We start from the raw sequence: 20183 nt of genomic DNA on the forward strand, positions 1-20183 counted from the left end.
AAAATACAATCATCGTAGTGATAAAAAATAATTAGCATTTGCTCTCGGAATAGCGCATTTACTAAAACATTAGTCACATATGGAAACGATATTCCTGATTAAACCAGGTGGTTAAAATCATGTTTCGCGACACAACTATAGGAGTTTGTGTTTAAGATACATGTAAGTTGTTTTTCCTTCTTTTATTTTAGCCAATATTTTTCTAGATAATTTTTACCAGTTGCTGAGACACCAAACTTTGCAGCATGAAGCAAAAGATTCAAACCAGCAACAATCAGTGAACAGTTTTTTCTTCTATATATATGGTTTTTATACGATACCATAGTTTCTTATTTTATTTGTGAGGTGCGTGTTTAAAATAGATATTAGAATATAGAAGATGTATATATATATCTTCTAAATTTTAAAAAAATTGACGAAGGTAGATACATGTAAATATCGAAAAACTGCTGCCAATGTCCCTTTGAAAAATTATATTTTTCTAACCGAAAGTTTTGACAAATTTATTTTGTATTTATAATCTGTCTCATAACAACAAATTTGTCAAACCTTTCTATTGAGAAAATATACTTTTGAAAAGACATTTCCCTCAGTACTTGAATAAAAACACCACTAATATCAATGCGAAAAATTGTATATATATATATATATATATATATACCGCATTTGTACCGTACTGTTATATATATATATGTATAGAACAGTGCGGTACCAATGTAGACTTATATTTGGGAATTATGTATATCCAAAGTTAAGAAAATAACAGAGTTGCAATTACAAATCAGGCTTAACGTAAGGCAATCCGACTAAACTGGGATTAAAAGTTTAATTATGTCGTGTTTTATCCTAAGTCTATCTTTGTCTAACCACATATATATATATGTATATATATAGTTAGATATAAATCGCTGCATTTTTGAGTTGTAATGTAGTGATTCTATCGAACACCTTTTGTGAGTCTTAAGGGTGAAAAATTTTATCCCTTTTTTTTAATTTTGAATAGTTGTTCTTACTAACTTCACTTTTAATATTTATGATAAGGAATGCTTACTCAGTCAAAAAATATATTTCATTTGGTCTTGAACTACGTTTCTCTTCATATTATGTACGAATATAGGTAAATTAGCAGTGTGATTAAATACTTTTTAGAATCCCTGAACGCATAAGTATTCTCACCGAGTTGCCCTGAAGAGAAAGTGGGTATACCACTGATTCGCCACAAGCAATTACTAGAATTTGCCGTTAGGTAAAGGTTGTACAGAGTTAAAATCAATCTAAACTTTTCAACGAAATTGCATTCATGAGGAGCATTAGCTCACGCACACAACTAATACATTAATAGGTTTTTCGACGCCTCAGCGTCTATCATTTTATGTTAGTTGTCATTTCAATGTTTCGGGATTAACGTTTGACTTTACTGTTATCCTTCAGCGTCATCGCTACTTCAGGCTGTTGATGGCTTTTTTCAGCACAGAACAAACCGCGTGGCTGTCTCAAACATAGACCAGCTAACGTGTCCCTAAGTTTAGTGGACAAAAATGTCTCCACCGCACCACTGCGAAAACCATTAGATATTGTGTATCTAAAAAATAAAAGAAATGCGGTTTAACAAGCGTTTCATATCAAGCAACCCGTCTGTTTCAGAGACGGGACGTGCCGTCAAACACAGGCTGCGCCAAGTAAATAAAGGTTGATTGACAAGTATATTTTTCTCTACAGTTTAGCCACAATCTCAGCTCATAGACAGCGATATAATCCACAATGACAGTCGCCCACGCGGCATTCAAACAAGCGCTATTTGGATCAATTGGGCAACTAGAACATTCATTTGAACTGATACTTTGGGCGTTAGACTCCCAGGTCCTATGCCGAAACAATCTGCCCCCTTTAGAAGTTTTTACCATTGTAATAGTATTTGATTACCTACGTGCCCAGTGCGATATTCTAATGTTTTCTTTCGCTCACTCCCACATGGTATATCTGAATACCAAATTAAAAAAATCGACGGAATCGTCTGATGTGCCGCATCCGTATATGTGCCAGTGCCATACTGAGCTCCCTCTATCATTGCTGTGGACGCGCGCTCTATTTGTCGTGAGGTCTACATAAGCTTTATACTATACAAGGATCAATTTTTTTTACCTACTACTGAGCTAAACATATAGATGTGCGTAGTCGGCGCTTTCTATTTAGTTCTGTTTTTGAATACCACTGTCAAAAATGTAGAGGAATATTTATTGGCGAAAGGATGTCTATTTAAGGGAAAAAAATTAATGTTCTTAGCGCAGTGCAAAACAAGCTCAGATGGTCAGCTCATGGGACACCAGAATTACATAACGCAGCATGAAACCTATCGTGGTCAGTTAATTATAATGTTATTACAGAAATCGCACCACCTTCCAAAGAAATGCCTTGCCAGTATGTTCAATGCGTGTATTTGGGTTGGCGTTACATTTATTTCTCAGGCTTCATAGCAGATTTTGGAACTTTAGTAAATGTATATAACTGGAGTAGAGTTTTAGTATGGGAGCATTAATGATTTAAATAATAGACCACCAGTACATGTACTTCTTCAGGTCTAGTAAAAGAACAACACAAAAGAGTTTTGACTGAATAAAGATTTGTTCATTTGCCCTTAATTACACGGGAAGATAGTGGATAAATAAAAGGTCTTGTATTAAACAATTAGATATGCATCATTTACTCCTCATGGTACCCATGGAAGGTTTTCAAACAGACTATAAAATAGAATTCTTCAAACCTACTTGTTGTTAAGCGGTACAACCTGCTATTCAAAATCTCGCATGATTGTTATGTTGCCGCGAAATCCTGCGCGGCTTAAACCAATTTTGTTTACATGGTATTAGCAAAAGACTGTTTAAAAAGGCCGGCTTGCCACTCGAACCGCCCGGACTTCGTACTAAGGGGCGAGAGACAACGATTGGAGGCGCATGCTCCTTTCCCGGACTGTCCTCGTAGCAGTCGTATGCAGCAGCAGTCGGCGCAGTACTGATACAACGAGGCAATAGATAGTCTACAGGACATAAAGGTGTTAGAGGAAACGTCTACGCGCCTGGTGAATATTGCATGGTGCAGAAGGAAAGGTCAACATAATCAGTATTACGGCTTAGGGAGTACTGTGTAGTAGAGGACCAATACACGTCGCCTGACAAGATCAAGTAGAATTACAGACTGATACATCGTACAGTAAAAGAATAATCATAGCAGACACAACGTTCAACGCGATACCTTCTTATTGGATATCGCTTAGATATTGTGTAAAATTTTCTGTCTGACATTGATCAATCACTAATTGGTGTTGTTTTACTGTGGCTGACTTTGTTTCGAAATGTCATCATTCAACCGTGCGATGCCTCCACTATAATTGTTCGCAATTACAGGTACGTTCAACGTAAACAAACTGCGTAGACACAGGCTGTTGGCACTTTAAGTTGCTTAGGATACATACCCAGAGGTAAATAAAGATATTCTAACAAAGTTTATTAATAACATACGACTGCTGTTTTGCTCAACTGTCACTGGTCCCTTCCAGCTGACTTGTCAGATTCGTGGGGCAATAAGGGGGCTGTGCTCACAGGAAACATCTGTTTTGCCTGGGTGTACGCTGATGCGTCAACAATTATGTGATAACGCGCAGTTTTTAGAAAACAGTCTGTCATAACAGGCAGATACACACTAATGCATTATATTTTGTTGAAAAATAGAAAAAATAACAATAAACAAATAGTGTTTTACTTAGGTTTAACAAAATGAGTAAGAAAGGTGGGGAGCCCCCTGGCATGTCAGCGAGCTACACATTCAAAATCGCGTGGATATATTATATTATTATATATTCGCTGGAGAAGCCCCATTCTGAGAACTTCGTAGTTTTTTTTAGTACTATAGGATGATTTTGAAGTTCATGTCTAGTACAGCTCATGAATATTAGTTCGAAGTAGACGAATCTAGCTACACTGAACTTCGCTGTTCGTCGTATACAGCATCTATGTCAAAAAAACACATACGTAAACCGAAAAATGCAACGAAAGTATGCGGTAGAATGTTATTTTTTCAGCATCGTGAGTAAATAGTGATTTCCAAAATATATATTGTTCGATTAAATATGGTCGAGTGGGATGAGCTATGTAGTCTAAATTATGCTATATATATTTAACTGGGTATGCAATACATATTTATTTACTGTGACAATCCACCCTTATACAAGTAGAAAATCTATGTGCTAACTAGAAAACTTCTTGAGCCTTGTGTTTATTATCTTTATTATACTATTTCCAGAACTATCGGTATCCAGTTGTTTAAAGGTAAAATCAATTTTTCTATGAGCACTTCTATTTTTCTTCGAGAAGCCAACGATTGCGATGGATGATTGGGATCCATTAAATATTATTACATAACCAGCGGATAATAAAATTGAAACTGTAGCAAGCTTTCAGCTTGCAAATGCAGGCTGTAGAATATAGATGGCTCGTTTGCCTTCTATTTAGTTCAACGACCAGTAGATATTACACCACACTTAATCATTCACCATATGTTTTGTATATTTTTGCCCTTATTATTAATATTGTGATTATTTTAAGTTTATTTTTTCTTGCTTGCCTTTGAATTTTTCACTAATGGTCAAACTAAAAGGCTTATTTTGCTCAAGAAGTTATAATTGATTTTTTTCTTCAGAACACACTATTTTATACTGATTTTGAACTTTTAAGATAACAAGTGAGAAATAGGTGCATTCTTCAATGCCAATTTTTTGCTCAAGCTAGAAAGTTATGAAAGCAACTCAAAATTTATGTTACTCATGCGGTATAGACTCTGCAGCTAAGAGATATAGGTTCGTCTGACGATTATTAGCAGTTATCTTTTAAAAAGTGGCTTGAGACATATCTTGCTTTTTAAAAATAGGTGAAATGCGTTTTCAGTTAAAGCAATATATCCCACGTATGTCAAGTGGAAAGGGCTTAAAACGGAATAAGAAATTAGGAGCTAGATAAAAGCAGACGCATAGCTGAAAAAGCATATTATTCTTTTGGTTTCTTCTACCAAAGAGTCGTTTTTTTAACTGTGAAGATAGTCTTGCATAAATTTTGAAATCTAAAAATTAAGATATAAAACACCTATACAAGTCACTGTGTATAATGTCCGAGGAGCAATGACGAACCAAAACTAAAACAGGATTTTGCCTTCATAGATTTTAAGCGGGTTGAACCCAATGGTGGATACCCGTTCGCTCAATCAAAAAAGTAATTGAGACATGACAATGAGATCCATCGTTGACAATGACATCCAAATCAGACTGTGTGTTTTCAATTACTGTACGAACGATATATGTGTCTTTCGAGGAACTCGAAATAGAAAGCTGCATTATTGGTTTCACTTTCGGCGAGTATTATATAGTAGCATATGCCCCTGATGTCCATTGCAGGTACTACTAATTATCCTATGTCCGAACTTAGAACTCTATTTCTCTTTAGGACCGCGTCATTCTCTCATTTAATGCCTCTCCAGCTGACGCTAGAGACTGAATTAAGCCTCGTCTGTAAGGATCCACCAGGCGGCTTATTTGTTCAAGTCCCATATATTGCACATGGCTTACATCATATGAATTTTTATCTGGCCTTGAGTCAGTTCACGGGGAACTCATCTTTGCTTCGAATTGTCGGTAATTGGATTATAATTTTGTACCACGTTACATGATTGCCAGTTCTGGCCGACATAATCTCAGACTGCGCTTTGTTTTCGTGAGCTCCATTTTCATGAAAAGTCTTTTCCATTGCGGTAATACGTTCGTCCTTCGGGTCCCGACATCTAGACATCTCCTCGCTGATCTTCAGCCCTTCAGTCTCCGTTCTTGAATGTACGCATCATTCACGTACTGTGTTTTCGTTTAACGTCTCCTTGCCTAGTGTTTCCACTATTTTGCGATAATTTCGATAGCTCCTACAAGGAAAAAATTTGAGTACCTAAGGTTTACAATTGAAAGATGCATTTTTGAAGTATTTTCTCCTCAAATAAACTGTATCGGCTTTTACTAAGAGATGCTAGTGTTTGCCAGCTGAATTTTATGTGCTAGTGGCGCGTATTTTAAGCAATCTCGTTTAAAAATCCGCTGGATGATCTTGTAACAGTCATTTATATAATGCCTGGCACATACGGTAAATGACAAATCGCCTCGAACTATAATGGCTGCATCTTTGCCGTAATTTCTGCTCTGCGAGGCCATGCGTTATCGTGCAGTGGGGTGATTCACTGATCTGTTTATTACTACTCATATTCTTTTTCCGTTATCTTTCAATTGATACGTTTCTGTCGTAATGGACGATCTAGAAGCTGTAGTGAATACCACCTAGATTTGGCCATTAAATAGACACCAGACATTTCTACAGCTATACGTTTGTTTTAGGATAATGTTCTGCCAGTTCAGTCGTATTCACCCAGAGACGTAACCGTCTGGGCATCGTAGAGAATACATGCTTCATAACAATTTATAGATCTGTGCAAGAATGAGTTTTGTAACGTGAGAAGCTATTAATTTGACCGAACTGAGCAAGCATTGTATTTTAACATCCAAGCATAAGTGTTACTGGCGCTGAACTTACGACACAGTTCTCAACTTTTCAATATTGGAAAGGAAACGTTTGTTTTCTTTAATTTAAAATATTAATTTTCTTCCGAGAATTTCTTAAACTAACGACCTAACTGATCTAGTAGTAGCACCTTCCTTGAATAGTGTTTTTTTATTGCGTCATCTGGAAACATGGTTAGATAGAGACCTTATATACATACAACAGACGTATAAATTATAATCACAATGAACGTATGCAGGTTCCGGCCTTCAGTATGTAGTACTTTCTTGCCAAATGGTCAAACCCCAATCTCTAATGGTCGAAGCTCGTTATTGCTGCAAACCCTATAGTACAGGTAGGCATAAAGAACTATGGATAATTTAAATCTGCCGTTTGGAGGGAAGTCTGCGGCAGGGTGAAGAGACCAAATCCTTAGCCTTCGAGAGAAACCACCTCTCTAGATAGTCGGAATAAATGGTATCCCTAGTCACGTACCAACAATAGTCATAAGAACAGGTGGTGCTACGCATGACGCCGCATTTATCTGGCTCGGGCCTAACATTGTGCGAATTAGGAAGTCGTAATGAGAACACTAAACGTTTTCAGACAGAATTTGCACAAACGGTTTTTTCCAGAGAAGGCTCACCGGAAAAATTTTTCAAGCGAGTGAAGACAGGAAAGGAGACGTTTGAGGGATTCCTTAAGGCCTTAATTCCTTAATTCGTAGACGGGCAGGAATTCGATTACGAGTATGTAATCATCCTGTCCAATATTTATCTTCTTTGTGAACTTCATCGCGACAGCTGTTCCGCTGGTCCAGGGATTATACCCCAAACGGCTGACGGAACAAGACTGCGTCTGCTTAACGTAATCCTTTGGATCATAGTATTGACGCGGCTTGGTATCGGTGTCGGGGATGAAGTCATCTCCAGATCACCACCGTCGTACTCTAGGATGTGTCAGCGCTGATGTTCCGGATTCTTGGAACGCCAAAGTGTGGCCTTTACTCCGGGCTGCCGAACGAGCTTCCTGGCTTGACGAAATTCGACAACAATCGCTCTTGCTCGGAACATGATAACACATCCGTCATTGTTAGCAACTTAGCCTACGATGTTATCCTCGGACGGTCGTTCCTCGGACATGATTTTGTTTTGGCTGGAGATGAATCAGATGGAGTGTCACGCTGCGTATCGAGTCGTTTTATCCTGTCTTGGGCAGTGAAGACGCGTTGGCTCGTCATTAAAAAGGATAGTTGCGACCGCTGAATCACCGTAGTCTTCGGTTCAAATGGATGGGGTTCTGTATGCAATTTTTACGAGTCTTTGACTCCGTATAGCGTGTTGACTAGTGATTCGAGAGGGGCGTGTGAAATTCACCCAATCTCGAACAACGGCTTTTCTATGCGAAAGGGAGTACGAGCTTAGGCCGAATTCAGCACCGTGTACCGCTCACTAAGCATCCCCAATATCATTTATCAAAAGATCAGTCTGATCGTAAGCATCCTACGCTTACGAAGTGATTTAAGGGGCCAAAGAAGCTACTCTATTAGTCATACTGTACCCACCGGTAACCATCCCACCCCAAACGCACATCCGTGGCGATTACAGAGAGAGACAGACACCTTTCCAGGTTTTCCACCTTGGATCTGAGAAGTGCTTCTTACCAGACGCCCAGACACCCGGCGATAAAGGGAAAACCGTATCCTGTGTGGTAATAATTAGTTCAGTGATACATTCCGGATCGACCTATGCTCTGCGGCTCGTTTGGAGAATTGATAAACTAGGTACTCGTAAGTAAGGGTAAGTTGCACCGAATGGCTCTAGTCCATCTTGGTGACATTATCATATTCTCTCTGCACCATTTCCGGGAAGTACTTTGTCCTTAGTGTTGTCGATCTGCACGTTACAACGTCGAAATGTTCGTTACAATGTCTCAATGCGGGAAGTCGTATGCCTCCGACATAGTGTTTTCTCGTATCTCCCTTGATAAAGACAAAATTGCCACGATAAATGCTCTAGCGCGACCCGTTGTTGTTTGTCAGTTTTGGAACTGGGGTTTTATTATCGTGGGTTCGCTGTCTTGAAATCGGGCGTTCGTTTTACGAAGACTGCACATCACCAAGGCGCACTTCTGGCTTTAAAAGGGTTTCTGAAGGGTGGACCGATTTTTAACACTTCCAAATATAGACCGATGCGAGCGACGCTAGCCTAAGGGCGGTATTTTTCTAGTTTCTTGGAGGTTTAACGCCCGGCAACTAGACACCTTTCGAGTAGGGGATGAAAGGGCCTTCGTAGGAAACGGAGTGTTTGCATGTTGCTTAGGTGGTCAAGAAATCAACCATATCTATGTAGCCGGCAGTTCGTAATTCGTGGTTTTTATATACAGTAGTGCGGTGAGGTACCTGCAGAACAAACGGACATTCTGTCCATGCTGGGTTAATGGGACCCGGAACTATTGAAATATGATTTATACGTGCAACACCCTAGAGGCACAGGAAAGTGTAACATTTATGCGCTGTTGCTGTAATTGTAATGACACTCTGAAAAGACGTTGAAAGCGGCGGTGCTGACCTCGCATAGATTTCGGCACATAATTGGCAAACCCGCGTTGTGTCCAGTAGTAACCATGCTCCGAAGAAATGCTCAGGCAGTCTAGCAATCAGAGGGTAAAAGGACCAGCCGATTTGCGCCACGAAAAGCCAAATTGTATCGTTTCGGGCAGCAGGGTTTCCGGTAGATCTTTCCGCGATCAGCCGAGCTCACGATATTCGCTCTTTGTTGCGAAGACCGTTTGGGTTTAGCAAAAACCGCCTGCTGGCTGACGTCTCGCCATCATACCCGCAATTGTGATATCTTTGAGCGGAGAAAGTCGAGCCGCGAACGTTGTTTGTCATAGACGCTAGTAGAACCGTTGACGCACCATTCAAAAATAGATCCAGTTGTTATGGAACCGGGCCATGCCAGGGAAGGCGCCTCTTCGTGTTAGTATAAACTAGTGCACCCGTTTGGTTCACTTCTTCCCAGGTTACCCCGTAACAGTCTATGTCATGGTAGAGCCCTTCAGGAGCGATACGGGACCATCGACGTGGGCGTTATGAATAATCCCAATTACTTGGGATTGGTGCGTGCAGCAGTATTACGTTCCAATGCTCACCATATGAAAATCATCGTGGCCTGTCCGTATGTGAATGGACTAGTAGAGCGGACGGTCCACTCGGACGCAAAGCGCTTCTCTGCGCGTCGGCTGGAACCGCCCAGTTCTTCCATTCCCGAAGTACTTTCGACCGGTTGCCTTCACAGCGAATACTACGGCCCTAAGCCCAATGGCACAAATTACTGCTTAAGTTCAAAACCCTATTGTCAAAGAACCGCCGGAGGCGCAATCATCGCAAGAGTCCGCTCGTTAGGTTTTTAAGCTGCTGACGAAAGGCCCATGCCGGACTTCGCTAGCGGAAGCGAGTTTCCGAAAAGACAACCGCCTTGAGCGCTTCAGCCCGAGGAGTCCATTTTATTACATCTGTTACGCCAAGGTCGCCACATGTACCGGACACTGCCGCTCAACTTCAAGGCAGGGTACTGTCGGGGAGTGAGTTGCGTAATAATGGGCGTAGGATGGAAACATCTTCCCGGTAGCATGGACGAGTAAATAAACGCTTAAATTATATAAGAACAATAAACGTGTTTCCGGCTTTGGTCGGCTATATATATACTTATTATTATTACAATGATGATTATTATTAATAACTTAATATACTTATTATTGCTTTACAGGCTCCGTCATGGGCTGAAGTTTTTACACAAGGATGGGCAGTCGCCTTGCGGAGTGGCTTCTGTTATTAACATCGTTGTCGCTGGTTCACTTTTTGTTCAGTTCGGTTGTTGCGTTATCGGACATCAGCGATGACGATTTTTGCGTTAATATTTCGTGTGCATGTTCCAATAAAGTTGTTGAATGCACATCAACGGTCAAGGCGCAGAGGGCGCTAGACACAATAGGAAGATTTCGAAATGGAATGTTGCGGAAGTTCTCGTGCACTAAATGTCAATTAGAAGGCACCATGCGACTGGACATCAATGCAGTAGACGTGAATATCTCGAGGAATCTAATTGAAGACATATTAGCAGGGTCGGAGCACATATTCAATCTTGATGTCGCCCACAACTTGCTAAGTTCCTTTAGATTTACTGAGTATTTCCCTCATCTACGGCGGCTATATATTGCTGGGAACCGTTTGACTGAGTTATCGTCGCTTAGACTTAGTTCTCTCGGGGTCCTTGACGTAAGCAATAATCAAATCAGTAAAGTAGACGATGATACTTTTGTCTATTTAACAAAGCTGACCGTGCTGAATTTGAATGGTAATCTGTTGCAACACTTGCGCCATGGTTGGTTCACTCCGCTCCGGAATCTTCAACTACTTCAGATTGCACGTAACCGTCTAATGGAGCTTAATAATCTTGTTTTCATGCCTCTTTCCGAATTACGCTATGTTGATCTCTCGTTCAATCGGCTTGCCCATGTCGGTTTACTGAGCTTTCAAGCAATAAGCTCTCTTGAACAGCTGAATTTGTCACACAATAATCTTACATACCTTCCGAAAGGTTTTTGCAAATGGTTTCATTCCCTGCAACTTCTAGACATATCTGGCAACCCTCTTACTTCATTAGCCAATTTTCAGTCATTGCCATCCACGGCGAATTTTTCTCTGAAGGCTCGAGATCTATTGTATTTGAAAACAATTCATGCCAATGACACGTTGGGTTTAGAAGGAATGGTTTCACTCGATTTGGCGGGAAGCGCACTCGAATCCATTGAATTACCTTCATTCGAAGGTCTAGCTCGCTTACGAAACCTCAATTTGAGTCATTGTAAATTGAGCTCTTTGCCTCGTGGATTATTTTTGCCTCTCGTCAATCTAGAAAGAATTAGCCTACAGGGAAATTTCTGGCACTGCGATTGTGGTCTAAAATGGCTACTTTACTTTTTACTCCATCGGCAGCAGCTTCAGGTGGAGCTTCCAGGCTTAACCTTATGCTCGAGCGAAACCTCGGATGGCAGTCGCTCTAGGTTACTCCATGAGGAGCGACTCCTTGACTTCCTAGACCGAAAAGTACATTGCCAAAATGCAACCATAGTAAACTATACCAGAAAAGCCCACCATCGGCTTGGTTCAACTGCCGTTTTCTTTTGTCAAGAACAAGGAGTACCTGCTCCTACGCTAAGTTGGCACTCAAAATCTCTAGGACCCTTGAACACGTGTGGAGCTAGCTGCTTTAGAGAGACACGTAAGTCAGGCGAAAACTGTAGCGGATGTCAAATGGCCCGGTGGGCATGTCATAGACAGGAAGTGGGTTGTGACAGTGATGAGTGTCGCCGTTTCGCGCAGGAATGCCTTCGTCTCGTAGAATTAGAGGAAGCTGATGGCACCTGCTGTTCTGCAATAAACCTGAAAACAGCTGTGGAGACATGCCTCACTGGCGATCAGTTTGCAATTGACACTGGTCCATGTCTTCGTGAAGTTACTGCTCTCTCCCTATCAAATTCATCTGGACAGAATAACAGCGGAGCAGTAGAAAAACTTGACGAGTGCGTCACTAAAAAGGTCAACTGTGTTAACGAATGCGCTGAAGACAGGTGTGAAGAACAGCACGAGCAACAGTGCGTAGAAACTGCCGTTACGTGCGTTTTAGAGGTCCTTTCTTATGATACTTCAAGTTTCAATGTGGAGCAACGATGTCGGAGCCGTATATGCGCACGCGGTCGAAAACTCTATATATCAAAAGTTTCTCGTGGCGATTCAGGGTATGTACGTAACTAAATTGATACTCACCAACTTCTCTTAAATCCAAAACTAAGTAGCATTTTGCAAGACGCCCGAGTACCGTCAGAAAAGGTAACTCAAGCTGTTTTTTACCTTGAACATTCGCGTACCAGCAAGGCTATCTTGAGAGATTTTGACGGCGGGACTTTAATTAAGAGAATGACTTTTATACATCCCATAGTTCTTGTCCAGTTATCTCATTATCGTTTGAATATGAATCACTGTCAAGTGAAAACATAACCGCCGCTAGAGATGTAATACGTTCGTAAGACAATTTGTATTTGCAAGAACCTGAAAGTACAGTCCAAAAATTTGATTGATTTAACATTTTGATGCTCATCTGACTATTAGAGAACATATAATGCATAATGTTGAAAAATTTAGCGTTAGAGGTGAAAGCTTATTAAGTTTTTTTTAACCAGACCTAGCAGTGCTTTCATAAATAAGCATTATATTCAATAAAATATTAGATCTACGAATCGGATTTTACCATAGTATGTTAAAAAAGGAATCAAGAAGTTTTCTTGTTATTTACTTGCTGTCGTCAGATACTACATGTGTCGAGCGACAAATGTTTTACAAACCCAAGAGGTAATTATCCACATGACGCTTGACTACGACTTCATGCAAGACGTGAAGATTTTCTCGATTTTAACGGGGCTCGGAGTTGCCATTCTGTTCATCGTCGCTACTCTTATTGGTGAGTAACTTACCTTACTGAATAAGCTGTTTGCCATGGATATTATTGAAATTGGGTTCATAGGAATCATTATAAATGTATGACTATTTGTATAGTATATCCGTTGAAGTATAGTAACTTTTACTCGTTATCATTGTTTTACTACGAAAAGAAGTCGGTATCTTCAAATTCGCACGTCCATATGTAACCTTCGTTCCTTACTGGTCGCCAACTTTTTCACGATGCCATTGACCATGACTCGCAATACTATTTCGATTTGGAGATTTTTTGTTCCTGTCTAGCCTTGACTGACATTGACGAGCGTTTTCGATTCAGAGGACTCAAATATAGCTAGTTCGTTAATTTTCGAACTTGTTAATTCAGATTTGAATGTCATTTTGTCTGTACGGGTCTCTTATGTAGCAGCTATCTGACTTCTATGTAGTACTGTTTTATTACATAACCGTTTACATCATTTTTAAATTATTAGTATGATGAGGCTGACAAATCGCATGTACAATGAGTTGGCACTTAGAGGACACGTAAGATTTTAGGCTAAAAAACTTCATTGTTACAGACGTTGCATTGAAATAAGGCTCTGTTGGAGTTTTTTTTTTTGTTTAGCTTTAACTATTTTGATTTAATTATTAGTACTACGAAAATTATTTGAGAACATTTCATTTTGCTTATATCGAACAGAAAGTGAAGGATGATTTGGTGATCTCAATGGCGTTTGCAGGTGTGGGGGTGGAGAAAATTTTACAACATTTTGGTCTCAAATGTCCGTGCGATGCAGACGGGCCAATCCGGAGACAAAATATTGTCAAGATTCTCGAGCAAATAGAAGGCTATCGCAGACAGAATTTGGAACGACTTCGTGAAAACTACAACTGGCAGGTTGCCAGAATTAAGGTTAGTTTTAGCTAAGCTTAGGATACTTACACTATGTCGAACTCGCTCGGCAGAGCAATAGAATTTGGTGTAAAGCTTTTCTTCGTGCAGAAGCTAACACACAATATGTCACGTGTTTTACTTCGGCCGGAGCAAGTGCAGGAGAAAGATACATCAGCTGCATACGAAAAATGCAACGGTACTTTGTCAGCACTGACGACATCGAAAAATTGCTGTAGGATTTTTCAGCACGAGAATTTTATAAAATGTACGCTTGGGTAGCTTAAATAGATGCACCGCCGCTGTATACGCGCCTCCAGTGGCCAGTGTTGGGAATGATTAGAATGATACTGAGATATGCAGATTCGTTAGGGGTTATGCTAGAAATTGCGATGTACTTGGTTTTAGGCTTTCATGTCTTTCAAACGAAATGCTTTTTTCTAAAAAAATTGAATAAAATTGTAAATCGAAACAGCAGTATGCCATTCTGGGTAGATTCAAAGACCAGAACTTCAAATCCTGGCGTTTCATTTTTTATGGTTTCCTGTCGATCACAGTGATTAGTCTTTTGTAATGGTTTCACAATCCCGTCTCATGTCCCCTTTACGTTCATTATGATTGCACATAGAATGTTCGGCTTAAAATATAACAGAAATGTCTGCGGGGTAATGGGTAAAGGAGCGATTGTTTTTCCGGTTGATCTTATATAAATAGTAAATACTTCATTATAAGATTCGTAATAATTCAACTTTGATAAGTCGGTTCGTTTTAAAATGTATTCTCCGTATAGAGAGAGAATTACAGGATTGGTTCCATAGAATATGAGCTATCAAAAGTTTCGCTTTTAAAATTTTTCCTAGTTTCTAAGTTTCTGGCTTTAAAAAACAGGTTTTTCATGTTTTTTGAAATAGAAATTAATCTATATTTAGCTGGTGCACCCCTATCAATTATACAAAAAAAAAGATGCACAAACAACATGTGACACTACCGTTAAGAATTACAGTAGCATAGGAAAAAGAACGTGTTTTCTTGATTGTTTTGCTGCAATTCATAATCACTTATGCTTCTTTATGAAATAAGTATAAAGACGCTAATGCTGAGAATTAAATCACTGGGAGCGCAAACACCATTGACATGCTCTAAATTCCCAAAGCATATACCCTTATAATCGTGTAATGTATTTGCAAAATGAAGCTTTAAGTGTTACCAACGCCGATACTACTACCGGTGTAATATAAACAAATTATTGGTTTGGAAACCAAAAGGCAGTAGTGCTGGCAACTACAATACGGATAGGTATACACTGATCAATTGCTGTAGTCAGGTTTTGTGGTATGTGCTTTGCTACTAAAGGACTCTTCTTTTATGTAAATTAACTAAATATATAGGAATGAGAATTACGCGTTTGGTTTTTTACGCAGCACTATATGTTATGGTTGTGTTCCGTATGCAATACGGGCAATTTCTAGGCGGGGGGGGGGGGGGGGGGATAAAGGTAATTTCCTTATCTCAGCTTAGGAAAGCTTTGAATGCATAGATAACTTTCAGGAGGTTTCAGGTAATCTCGTAATCAATGTAGGAAAGGGTACAAGGTCCCCGCTCTACAGCCGGTAAATAGCTTTCGGTAGAGAGGATTCCAGAAAGTATATCGATGTGAATCGTGAACATGATCACTTGGAAGTAAAAATTAGAGTTATGGATTACTCACGAAACAGGGAAAATACATTAAGCTGTTGTTCAGCTGGATATATATGCTAACTAAATATGCTAGCTGACTTAAAATGCCTCTGCTGAAGATCGACCAGAACCGAATGTACTATTTCCCGTGTTCCTTACAAAGACAATATAATCTCTTTTGGCGTAAAAAAAATTAACCATCTTTACTCATTTTTGGGAAGTTCTAAACCAACTCTGTGTACCAAGCATGGCACAATCCGAATTGACTCAGGACAAAGAAATGCGATTTCTTCGAGTGCAAATCGACCAAACTTTGTTAAAGGAAGCCTGAAGTACTATTTAAAACGAATTACTTTCGTAAATATTATGCTGCGTCAACTTTTTCTTTAGGAAAATTGCATTCTTCAAATGGACCGCGTGAAAGATTCATATATAGCCGAGCAAACAGGAAAGATCCGTAATTATGGGTCATCACAGATCGGAGCAATTAAGGACAACTACCTAGGACAGGTAAGGAATGAGCGTTCAAACAACACTGGATACCATATCTTTTTCTCATAGACACAGTCGAATACTGCAGGCTTTGCGCAAAATTTTCTTGGACGTCTAAAGCAAGAATATCTAACAGTAAAATCATACAGGACGGAGAAACATTGTGACAAGATAAAAAAGGTTATTTTACTTTTTGAATTAGTTGGCACTGGATTGGTCTTTAGAAATACTGTGAGTAAGCTCCTTGTAATAGGGTTTATAAGATTAATATTGACTAAGGTCGTACCATCTTTTAAATTTTGGAAGCTGCGTACCGCATAAGAGCTTCTCTGGAAACTTTTCTCTCTGACTTGCCTTGTCCGACGATGCGTTGCATGCTATTTATTCCATTGTGCGATCTCTTTCATTAGTTCTTTCGTTGAAGAGAAACTTGAACTAATATTTTAGTCCAAACAACGCTTGTGCTGGTCTTCGGCTGTTTAGCTTTTGGCCTCGCAGTCCAAAAATCGTTTGTGAGGGAGTTCCTTTCCATTAATTCGTAGCGATGGTATGCTCACGTAGTAAGGCAGATTCGTTAAGCTGTTGTTGAGCTAGGCACAATAATGACTAATACAGCCCGTTGACTGGTAACCTTAAGTTATGCTAGCTGACCTAAAACGCCTGTCCTAAAGGTTGATCAGATGCGATCAAAACCGAATGTACTATTTCCTGTGATATCACGCATATTGTGATTTTTACGAAGCCAACCTCAAAAAATTAGGTGTCTTTAACGATTCAGTTAGCCGCCTAATTAATACTTGTTCCGCTATATTTAGAATTTTCTGCTTGACCGCTTGACACTGGGTTAAACGGAACACACTGTTATATGAAGCGAAATGATTATTGTCGCGCTTGGGACAAAACGCCTTAAACAATATTGAGCTAAATCCGTTGTCTGATGCGACTGTTTCCATGTAACAGCAAGTACATGTTGTTACTGGGCTGGTAAAATCGAGATGTATTTGTATCATAGGTATCTTACCAGGACCATAGCTGCTTTTATCGCGCATCTAAAATTGCGTACTATTCGTAATTTTCCGAATCAAATCTTCGTTGTCATAAAATTTTCTTTCGGTTTCTCTTTAGAGGTGGTAACAACAGATGTAGTAGTTTTCTTGGAAACATTTTCTGTTTAGTTTGTTTTTGTCCGCTTCACATTTACGCTTCCCATGATGTCACGCAAATGTTTTGGTATTTTCCAAAAATTATTAATGGTAAGCTGGCTTAGTAAGTTCTTTCAAGTCTTCTCTTAAGTTATCATTAGCGCATTCATCCGCCTTGACAGGTACAGTAAATACTTACAGCGGAGTATTTCAATTCATTCTGAAAACCAAAAATTGTGATTATAATTACTGCTACAATGACTGTCTCATTTTAACAATACCGTACAGGTCGGGTCACTTTTTCTTTCCGAAGCTACCGTATAATGCATGGATTCAATGCTGATCGATTGTTATTAGATTATGGAATCTTCATTATGGTTGCCGCATTTGAAAGCTCGATTACTTTATTACGATTACAATGTTTGCATCACTTTAATTTTAAATTCAGGTGCAGCGCGTTCGTGACTACGGCAATGCACAGATGGATTGGCTTCGAGAAAATTATGTATTTCAAAGAAATCGTATCCACAAGTTTTCCAAGCACCAACTGATTCGATTACGCGAAAACTATAAATTGCAACAAAAACATTTGAACAAGATCCTTGAGACGTTGCCAAATCTGGAATCATGCAGGAAGGGTTTTTACAGTGAGACGGATTTGAGGGAACTCAACTTCACTGCTATGCTTGTGCCACCTCCTCCACCCCCTGAGAGTGTACTTGACTTTCCAACTTTCGACGAATTTTCACTTCCCGACGTACAGACAGGCTTTGAAAGTCGTTCGGGAACACTTCTCAGTCCTGAAGGAAGCCTCGTTTCAATGCAGAGCGAAAGACGATCCAGACGAGCCTATCCTACTATTGAGCAGGTTATCCGGGAAAGGTAATAAAAAAATAAAGTAATTTTAAAAAATAAAAATCATCTATATAGTAAAAATCATTCATTTATATATGGCATTTGCGTACATCAGATTTTTTTAGATAGTAGCTAAGCTTATTGGGACTATTACGTACTAAGATGGCACATTGTCTATTAATGTCACTCCTCCTAATTGATGCTTCCATACACTCAGATATATTGTACTTTGCGGCAATTTTTTATTAGATTGTTACCAATGACAGAAGAAGCAGTGTTACGAGCGACGGGACCGGAGTTGGATGAAAAACGGCAGTTGATGATGATTCGGGGTCATCGTCGAAGCTATTCGGCTCCAATAACAGCTTTATCACCACCGAGTCTACCGCCGTTTCCTGGGCACGATAAGGTCGGAATCCTTCATTCAGCTGTAACTGGCCGACATCAACAGAAATTATATCAACCTATAAGTAGCATAATGTCTAACCTTCAGAAGCAATCAGTGCATTTGCATTCCTATGAGTTTCAGCAAAATCAACTACAAAAACAACAGCAGCAGAAAATTCAGCCAGCTGCTGAAAAAGTTTACGGTCAATTAGAGGTGGAGGTGGTGCCTCATCCATTAGCCTCTTCAGACAACCGTTCAGCTTATCCTTATCAGCTTCCTCCAAAGCAGATGAACACAATCAGCCAAGTAAAAGGGCAGCGATCATCTGAACAGATACCTTCAGAGGAGGCCTCGCCTCACTCCGAGTTAGGAACAACTGGTTCACGAACTGCTGCTCGCGTGTCAGATGTTTTCCTTGATGTAGAGCTTCAACTGCAACAGCCTTTTGCCCATTATGAACAACTTAAATACGATGGTGTCTGTCACACAAAAATATTTTCGCCTAACAACGCTTCCCCGGATCATCAGCAACGTGATAAAGCCAATAAAAATTCTTTACCGCCGCGTCAAACCGATCTCTAGTTGCGTAGTTGAGCTGTGCAACAACAGCAAAATAATGAATGGATCGTTGACTAATCAACAAGATCAAAGGCTGAAAAGGCCGTTTTTATAGCCTAGCATTTTCAAGTGTAGGGATGAACAGCTTGCTTTTTTGGTGTTGTTTTTCCAATTTTTGATAAGAAGTTACACCGGAGTGTGTGAATACGAAGAATTGCGATTAATCGGAAATCATGGCAGCAATTAGTTTCACTTTAAGTTAGTACAGTTATTTGTTTGTCGCAGGTTCTGCTTTCATAAAATTATTCGTCCGACTCCTACTTATCTTTTTCAACCCGTGCAACCGTCTTGCATATCCGCATACGATTTAAAAACGTCCACAAACGGAAACTTCAGTCTTTTATGAAGGTGGTTAGCGATTTATATTGTATTATATAAAACAGCTGTTTATTAACATATTGATTTATGCAATACATTTTTGGAGACCACCTGCTTGATTCAGTTAAGTAATCTAACATGGTGTGATAACCCTTAACGTTGAATTTTTTTACCGTTAAACCATCTTGTTGCGCTTTGCAGTGGTAAGCGTTCTAAGAGGCTTGCAGCACATCACAACGTTATCGTCTTCACAGGCAGTCTCAACATTATTCAGCAACAAAATGAAAGGAATGATTGAATTCCTTAAACATAGGTGACAAGGTTTTTGTACATATTTTTAGTGTTATCGATATTGCGTTAGTAAAAATGTAAACGATGAATTTTATTTGGGCTAATTTGTTCTCTAAATAAATACGGAAAAGTAAATCTGTTTTTCGAAATTATTACACTTTTATTTTCGAGGTAAGCACATACATTTTTTAAACTGATAGTTAAATTATAATAAACGCGACAGTTCTGCCTTGGTTTAAAAATTCAAAGAGACTAGCGTTCAGTTGGTCTAATTTTTCAACATACGTGCTGTTGTCAATGATATCCGATTAGGCGCAACCAGATTGTTGGGATCCTCAGCTCAAGTGTAGATACATAGAACAACCAATACAATCTTTAATCTAGCGTATTTTTTGTAATTTAGAAAACATCGAACAAACGATTGTACCAA

General features: G+C 39.5%; 1 protein-coding gene across 12 annotated transcripts; it reads left to right on the top strand.

Moving 5' to 3' along the window:
* The first annotated feature begins 2969 nt into the window (after positions 1–2969).
* LOC111273589 (uncharacterized) lies at positions 2970–19902 on the top strand. Of its 12 annotated transcripts, none has more exons than XM_022855310.2 (8): positions 2981–3401; positions 10352–12383; positions 12951–13102; positions 13821–13993; positions 16040–16159; positions 17732–18165; positions 18388–18547; positions 19370–19902. In XM_022855310.2, the coding sequence occupies exons 2-8, from the start codon at positions 10384–10386 to the stop codon at positions 19382–19384; spliced, it is 3054 nt and encodes a 1017-aa protein (XP_022711045.1). In that variant the 5' UTR covers positions 2981–3401; positions 10352–10383; the 3' UTR covers positions 19385–19902. The 12 variants fall into 12 exon arrangements, 9 of the variants coding, with proteins under 9 accessions (XP_022711045.1, XP_022711047.1, XP_022711042.1 ...); XM_022855312.2 differs by having other exon boundaries at positions 19664–19902; XR_002687943.2 differs by having other exon boundaries at positions 2986–3401; positions 18388–19492; positions 19664–19902.
* Positions 19903–20183: the final 281 nt, after the last annotated feature.

The sequence above is a fragment of the Varroa jacobsoni genome, unplaced genomic scaffold (genome assembly GCF_002532875.2).
Source record: "Varroa jacobsoni isolate VJ856 unplaced genomic scaffold, vjacob_1.0 scaffold_201, whole genome shotgun sequence".
Lineage (NCBI taxonomy): Eukaryota > Metazoa > Arthropoda > Arachnida > Mesostigmata > Varroidae > Varroa > Varroa jacobsoni.

What these genes read in the sequence shown, in the direction of transcription:
- LOC111273589 (XM_022855307.2), top strand. Translation starts at nt 10,384, where the DNA reads ATGGGCAGTCGCCTTGCGGAGTGGCTTCTGTTATTAACATCGTTGTCG. An exon ending in CATCGTCGCTACTCTTATTG is followed by an intron (nt 13,103 to 13,820) that starts GTGAGTAACTTA and finishes TGGCGTTTGCAG; the next exon opens with GTGTGGGGGTGGAGAAAATT. An exon ending in GAGCAGGTTATCCGGGAAAG is followed by an intron (nt 18,166 to 18,387) that starts GTAATAAAAAAA and finishes ATTTTTTATTAG; the next exon opens with ATTGTTACCAATGACAGAAG.